General features: G+C 41.0%; 2 protein-coding genes across 2 annotated transcripts; both read right to left on the reverse strand.

Moving 5' to 3' along the window:
* On the reverse strand, positions 8–719 carry LOC104712944 (trypsin inhibitor BvTI-like). The gene has a single exon (XM_010429948.1). The coding sequence runs from the start codon at positions 717–719 to the stop codon at positions 93–95; it is 627 nt and encodes a 208-aa protein (XP_010428250.1). The 3' UTR covers positions 8–92.
* Positions 756–1,553, reverse strand: LOC104712943 (trypsin inhibitor BvTI-like). Its single transcript, XM_010429947.2, has one exon. It carries the CDS (start codon positions 1,509–1,511, stop codon positions 885–887), a length of 627 nt encoding a protein of 208 aa, XP_010428249.1. The 5' UTR covers positions 1,512–1,553; the 3' UTR covers positions 756–884.

Below are 8,083 nucleotides of genomic sequence, written 5' to 3' on the forward strand. Positions count from 1 at the left end.
TGATGAACAAAGAGAAACAGAGAAACACAGTAAGAGTTCTTTATTAGCAGTCTAATTAAGTTATGACTGAATTTAGTATTTCTTTTTCTCTCTCAGATAGACATAGTCTTGGTCTTGGAGGAGATCTCTGGCACATTTGCTTTCTTGAACATAACCAAGAACGGCGTATCGTCAGTCCTTTTGGTTAAAGCCAAACGTCGAACGCCATTTTCATCCACAAATATCCCGACATCGTAGCACCCTTTAGGACCACTAGGACAAAACGCAAACTGGTAAAAATGGTCGTAAACATGCTGGATCTGGAAGAAACTCAGCAACGACTCTTCTTCTGGCTTCGGACCAGCCGTCACACGAAACTTGGCCTTCGTATCAACCCACCAGTAAGTTGACTGGACGCAGATCGTGGCTTTGACGTCCGTCTCGATGTTGAGGTTCTCGGATTCGGGAACGAACCCAACTCTAGACCTCCAGTTTGAGAATTTTACGGGAATGCCCTCGTCAACCTCGGATGATTCCTGAACGATGTCGAGAGGACATGGCTGATCACCGCGGCCGGCGAGAGTCAGGCCGCCACCCTGGCCACTGATGACGGGAAGAACATAGTAACTTCCGCGAAATATGATGTCTCCATCGATGTCGAGAACAGGTTGTGCGTTTGCAATGGTGGCGGCCAAAACTGCTGTTAAGGCAACAAGGAAGTAAAACATTGGAGTATTCATNTTTTTTTGGATCTTAAAGTAGAGAAGATCGAAAACTTAAACGAAACAGAGGAAATGTGTTTTATTCCAAATTTGATGAACAAAGAGAAACAGAGAAACACAGTAAGAGTTCTTTATTAGCAGTCTAATTAAGTTATGACTGAATTTAGTATTTCTTTTTCTCTCTCAGATAGACATAGTCTTGGTCTTGGAGGAGATCTCTGGCACATTTGCTTTCTTGAACATAACCAAGAACGGCGTATCGTCAGTCCTTTTGGTTAAAGCCAAACGTCGAACGCCATTTTCATCCACAAATATCCCGACATCGTAGCACCCTTTAGGACCACTAGGACAAAACGCAAACTGGTAAAAATGGTCGTAAACATGCTGGATCTGGAAGAAACTCAGCAACGACTCTTCTTCTGGCTTCGGACCAGCCGTCACACGAAACTTGGCCTTCGTATCAACCCACCAGTAAGTTGACTGGACGCAGATCGTGGCTTTGACGTCCGTCTCGATGTTGAGGTTCTCGGATTCGGGAACGAACCCAACTCTAGACCTCCAGTTTGAGAATTTTACGGGAATGCCCTCGTCAACCTCGGATGATTCCTGAACGATGTCGAGAGGACATGGCTGATCACCGCGGCCGGCGAGAGTCAGGCCGCCACCCTGGCCACTGATGACGGGAAGAACATAGTAACTTCCGCGAAATATGATGTCTCCATCGATGTCGAGAACAGGTTGTGCGTTTGCAATGGTGGCGGCCAAAACTGCTGTTAAGGCAACAAGGAAGTAAAACATTGGAGTATTCATGTTTTTTTTTTGGATTTTTGTAGTTTTGTATTTGATCTAAATGCAGTGATATAAGTTAATGTGACCAGTATTTATACACAGAGGTTTTGCACATATAGCTTCATTTAGTATAGGTCTAGCGTTTTTAATTATTAAACTTCAAAGTTTTAAACACATGCAGATCTGAGAAGACTACTATCTTTTACAAAATGTTTTTGCATACTCCACTTTCCACCCACACGCTCCTTCAAATCCAACTCTGGTTATTAACATGTACTATTGATTAAGTCTCAGTTTAGTCTAGTTCTAGTAGTACATTTGTTCTGTATTTATTTGTGCATTAATTATGTATTGCTTCGGTCTTGTACATTGCATATAAACTATATAAGTATATATTAAAAAAACTATATAAGTATTGTACCCAACTTCATCATATTTGTGCACAGTTCATAACTCTTTCGATTCCGTTGCTGAATCGCAATTTTGGATACTCGTTAATACTTTGATCCTGGTTAGTTGTCAGCACATCGGCACATATGAAATGTGAGTTTAAGCTCGTTATTATAAGTTTTAATTTTCATTAGTGGTCAGCACATCGGCACATGAAATGTGAGTTTAAGCTCGTTATTATAAGTTTTAATTTTCATTAGTAAAATGTCTATCGATCTTTGTGATGTGACCAATTGTTTAGAAGATATGGATAAACAACATCAAGATTATTTAAAGTTTAAACATGTGTCAATTTTATTATTTTAGCACATCGTGATAGGTGGTGCGTCTAAAAAAATTTAGCATGAGGGAAATATTTATTTATTTTTAAATATATTCATCAAGTGGGAGGGTTTTAAACATGTGATATGTCTATATTTTGTCTCCTTTTAGCATATGTTTATCATGCATTTAGCTAGAACAACTGGTTGTTTTGCAACATTTTCTAGTCTTTTCTATACACTTTGCATGTCTAGGTAGTTCTTGCATCATTCTTGCATACATTGTGCATTTTGGAGTATTTCAGGTATCTAGGAGACGTTGGAAACACATCGCTCAGCATCGCCGTTCGAGTCACCCACTCGAGCAACACCTTGACTGTCGATCGAGTCGCCATTCGAGTCGTCCTTCGAGCCGCCGGTCGGGGGATTCAGCTTTCGACGTCTTCATCAAAGTTATATAGAATTGAGTCATCTTTCCAACGCCGTTTATTTCAAGCCAATCGGAGCTGTGGTTCAAAAGTTATCATCGTTTTAGTGGAAGCATATACATCCAGCTCGAGTCGCGCTGTCGTGCCGTTCGAATCGTGCCGTTTGAGTCGCGCTGTCGTGCCGTTCGAGTCGCGCTACTCGAGCCAACGCCATCACTCCACTCGAGCCAACGCCATCACTCCACTCGAGCCAACGCCATCACTCACTCGAGCCAACGCCATCACTCACTCGAGCCATTACTCGTTCGCACATGTCAGGAAGACGTTCCTTCTTACACGCTTCAGGAGATTCCCAAACCGACTCTTCATCTTGTCGTTTTAAGTTTTAGGGATTTCATGTCTTTACTATAAATACGTTTTGTTAAGTCTTTGCGACATTATCTTAGTTTTTATCTCGTTTTCTTTTGTAAGGTTTCCCTAGCCACCAAAAACGTACTCTGACTTTGTATCCCGATATCTTTGAACTTATTGAGTATTTTGATTTGATTTCTTCTACAAAGTTGTTCTTCACATTTTAATCTATCTAAGAATGCTTGTTTCAATGTTTTATGTGTTTGCAACCTTGACTATGATTTTCGGATCTGAGTAGTGCGTTAGTTCTTGAGGATGGGATAGATTAGGTGGAGGATCTTAGGATGTAGGGTGTTTAAGCTTGATTTGTATGATTCCCTTCTGGACTAGAGTTAGAATTACTAGTTTCTCTCTGATCAATTGGAACTAGGTTCGAGACATTTCCACACCCAAAAGGTGTTCGATGAAATGTCTGACCAACTAGTGCCAGAGACTTACGTTCCTAGCCTAAGAGATTAGTTGTCTAGGACGTTTGTTGACGTGAATGAACTTGTTGTCATGCCTGCTCGACCACGTTTCTCTAGCGAGAGCTAGGTATGGAAGTGGTTGAGTCTGGGTAGCTTTTACCAAGAGATTGGATTAGCTAAGTTGTGATGTTCATTGTTTAGGGATAGATTGCTTGTGGCATGTTAAACACTCTGTAGACTAGGATACTCCACCGACATCGATTATGATATATCATGGTTTTTGTGGTTTTTGTGGTTTTTAACCATGATATAAGGAGTCTTTTAGTGTCTTTTCATTTGTTTCTAGATTGTTTTTGAGTCTTTACAGGTTTTTAGCATGAAAGGAGCAATGTGGAGCAGTTTGGATTATTTTAGAGCAATAATCTGGAGGAAATCAGCTTGGAGTCGAATATGAGAGAGGGCATCGATCGACACTAGAGAGCATCGATCGACACCCTTGTTGCCAACGAGAAAAGAGCCAAATTTGGAAGTTTTACAAATCTCCCGAAGTTTTCCATATTTGCAAGACTAGTCCCTGACGTGTTTTAGGACATATAAATAGTGTTTTTAGGTTTTCCAAACCCCAAGTTTTATTCTAGCAAGTTTTATTTTTCTGAAACCCTGAGAGATTTTTGAGAGCTATTGGAGAGAGAGATCTGAACTGCTTTGAGAAAAGAATTCTTAAACTCCTTTCTTACTCTTTTAATCTCTATTGCTTATTATTCAGAATCATGTCTTGTTCTTCATTGATTATGTCTGAGTAGTTTGCTTGTTAGGTTTAGGGTTTTTCACAGGGATTTTATGAATTATTAGATCTGTTTATTTAGGATTCATTATCTATCTAGATCTTCATCTTAGGTTGTTCTTCATATTAATCCTTGATTGGCCATCTAGAATTAATACTTTAGGAAAATAAATTGATATGAGAATATAATAGTTTTCCTGATAAAACCTTTTGATGAGCAAAATTATTTCTTGCAAAGAGATTTGATTTAATAATTTTGTGAACAATCTAAACCTGATTTTATTGCTGATTTATTACCTAGAATTTTACAAAGAGATTTGGATTTTCTGGTTTTAAATTTAGATATTATTTGCAGTGAGAACTGATTTAATTTACAAAAGTGTTTAGAGTTCTAGATCTGTTCTTAATTGTTTGAATCCTAATTTATTGATTGATTTAATATTTCATAATTTCCTGAGAAATTCCCTAGGCCTAGCTTTTTGATCTTCTGAATTTACAACAAGCTTTATTTAATATTTTGCATTGCTATTTTTAATTCAATTTAATCTGTTTAGCATAATTATAAAACTCTATAATTTATTGTGTAGTCTTGAGTCCTTGTGGAATTCGACCCCTAAGTACTGCATTGATCTCTTAATTTGAGAGAGTAGCTCTAGGGTTAATTTGAGCATATCAAATTTTGGCGCCGTTGCCGGGGACTCTTTTGATCTACCATTAGATTTGAGTTTTAGATTTTGTCTAAATTTTTCTTTTTATTTTCTACTTACACGTTTTTGTTTTTCTTCTCTTTGGTGTTTCAGGTGCATGCCTCCTAGACCTCACACAAGGAGCAACAAGTCTGGTCCTACTGTGAATTTGTCAAACCAAGAGTTAGGAAAACTTGAGCGTGAGAACAGAAAGGCAGCCAAATCTCTAAAGATGGTTAATACTATCATTCTGATGCGAGATGAGGATGGTGCTTTGAGGGATCAAGAGGGCCACTTGCGCAATGAGCAGGGCCAAAAGATTGATGTTGAGGGCAATGTGATTGCTGAAATTGCTGTTGTCGATGAACCAGCTGATGGTGTTGACGGTGTCGATCGACACCAACAAGAGGGTATCGATCGACACCCCCTTCCTGCAGACGGACGTGGAGCTGCCAACCACGTACAGAACCCAGTTCGACGACAGGAGCAGAACCGGGACTTGATCAGGACCATTGCTGACTACAACCGGGCTGATCTTATGTATGAGAACCGGTCTGCAATTGTTCCTCCACCATTCCAGAGGAATGACTTTGAGCTGAAGCCTGCTTACTTTCAACTGGTTGGACAGAGACCTTTCTCTGCTCTGCCCCATGAGAAGCCTCTGGACCATATTGAGCATTTTGAGGATCTTGTGACCAGTATCAAGGCTAATGGAGTGACTGGGGATTTCATATTCTGCAAGCTCTTCCCATACTCACTTGCAGGAGAGGCATCTCAGTGGTTGAAGCAGTTGCCAGCTGGATCTCTGACAAACTGGCATGATATCAAGGTGGCTTTCCTCAACCATTTCTATGATGATGCAATGTCAGATGAGCTGAGAGTCAAGATCTCTTCATTCAAGCAAGGACATGATGAAGCTTTCAAGGCAGCTTGGGTGAGGTTCAAAGCTTATCAAAGAGACTGTCCACACCATGGTTTTTCAAGGGTACAACTGTTGAGTATCTTCTTTAGAGGGTGTGACTGGAAGTATCAGTTAGCTTTAGATGCTGCAAGTCATGGGAACTTCAAGACAAGATTTCCAGAAGATGCAGAAGTTTTGATTGAGAATTTGGCTTCTAGCAATAGCACTAAAAGAGCTGATGCTGAAAGAAAGAGACTGCATGGAGAGTTTGATGCAAATCAGCTAGCTTCTGTTAGTGCTAAGCTTGATTCAGTGCACAATCTTCTTGTGGGAAAGAAGTCAGTCCAATTTGCTGCTGAAGTTGAGACGTTTGAGCCAGAGCCAGAGAATGTCAACTATGTGTATGGAGCTGGGTATCAGGGACAGAGATTCGGTAATCAGCAAGGAAACAGACCTTACAATGGTGACCAGAAGCAGCAACAGAACAATGGCTATACAAGAACCTATGGGAATTCATCTTATCAGTCTCCACCTCCTAAGAATTCTTCAGAGAGTAGAATGGAAGCCATGCTTGAGCAGCTTTTGCAAGGACAGGAGAAAATGACAGTGACTTTCAATGGGAAGCTTGACAATGTCTACACTAAGCTGAATGGGAAGATAGAAGCATTGAACATTCATGTCAAGAAGTTGGAGAATCAGGTTATTCAGACTGCTGGGGCTGTCAAACGACAAGAGGGTTTTCTTCCTGGAAGAACTGAGTCAAACCCTAAACATGCTTGCAATGCCATATCTGTGAGGGTTGAAGATGCTGTTGAAATTGCTTCTGCCAAACAGGGTGAAAAATCGACAAAATTCTCGGTTTCAGATGATGGTGTCGATCGGCACCACCTGAGTATCGATCGACACTCATCTCAGACCGAACCAAAAGCTGCGAAATCTCAGGTTCCAACAGTTGAAAGGGTCTACAAGCCTAAGGTTCCTTTTCCCAAGCCAAGAAGGTCTAAGCAGGAGCTTAAGGAAGCTAGATGCAAGACTATGATGGATAAGGTGATGATTGAGATGCCTTTAATTGATGCAGTGAAGCTTTCACCACCACTTAAGCGCTATGTCAAGAGAATGGTATCCAATGGTTTGAGCCCTGAAGAAGGAGCACTTCTTACAAAAGATGTCAGTGCAATTCTGTTGAACCAGCCTGTTCAGAGGAAGAAGGAGAGAAAACAGGAAGTGGTTGTATCTGAGAAAATGAGTGCAGCAATTGAGTGTAGGACTGCAGAAAAGTTACCAGATCCTGGAAGCTTTGTACTTGATTGCTCTATCTCCACAGAAAGGTTTGCACACTCACTTTGTGACCTTGGCTCTAGCATCAACTTGATGCCACATTCTGTTGCTGTGAGACTTGGGATGACAGAATTCAAGCCAACTCAGATTTCTCTAATCCTAGCTGATCGCTCCCGAAGAACTCCTGAAGGTGTTTTAGAGGATATTCCAGTTAAGGTTGGCAACTTCATGATTCCTACTGACTTTGTGGTGCTGAAGTATGATCAAGAGCCTAAAGATCCTCTCATCTTAGGAAGATCTTTCTTGGCTACAGCTGGTGCCATCATTGATGTGCAGAAGGGACACATAGCACTGAATGTGGATGGTTTGAGTTTGAATTTTGAGATGGATAAGCTGAGGAGGGCTCCTACTATTGATGGACAGACTTTTTCTGTTGAAAAAGTTTCTGCAACACGAGCATCAGGCTCAGTGTCGATCGATGCCACCAAGAGAGTATCGATCGACACCCCTCCACGACCGCGACAAAGCTTGTCCAAAACTGATGCTCCAAGTCAGAAACCTATTCCCAAACAGAAGAGTCATCAATCCACACTCCAGAGCCCTCAGGTAAGGCCAAGGTATGCATCTTCTTCTCCTAAACTTCCTCCTATCATCAACAAGAATTTCAAAGAGATAAAAACTGTTTTGCAGTTAACCAAGCCACGAGATTATCGTAGAGCGCTTGTTTCTTCTGTTGATGATTTTGCAGGACAGAAAAGACACCCTCCCATACCTAAGTCTCGCCCTGGTCCTGTTCCTAACATCCTTGACAAGCCTCATGCACCTAACGCTTATACACCGCCTTGGATGAAGAGGATTTCAATGCCATGTTCTGATCCTCCGGATGCATGAGCTCCAACACAGTCAAGCTAATGACTGAAAACAAGCGCTTAGTGGGAGGCAACCCACTGGTAGGTTTTTCTTTTTCTTTTGATTTTGATTTTTGTTT

Source organism: Camelina sativa, chromosome 9, assembly GCF_000633955.1.
Source record: "Camelina sativa cultivar DH55 chromosome 9, Cs, whole genome shotgun sequence".
In the NCBI taxonomy this organism is placed as follows: domain Eukaryota; kingdom Viridiplantae; phylum Streptophyta; class Magnoliopsida; order Brassicales; family Brassicaceae; genus Camelina; species Camelina sativa.

Bases quoted from the DNA above. Each gene is read 5' to 3' on its own strand.
- LOC104712944 (XM_010429948.1), bottom strand. From the start codon at position 719: ATGAATACTCCAATGTTTTACTTCCTTGTTGCCTTAACAGCAGTTTTG.
- LOC104712943 (XM_010429947.2), bottom strand. From the start codon at position 1,511: ATGAATACTCCAATGTTTTACTTCCTTGTTGCCTTAACAGCAGTTTTG.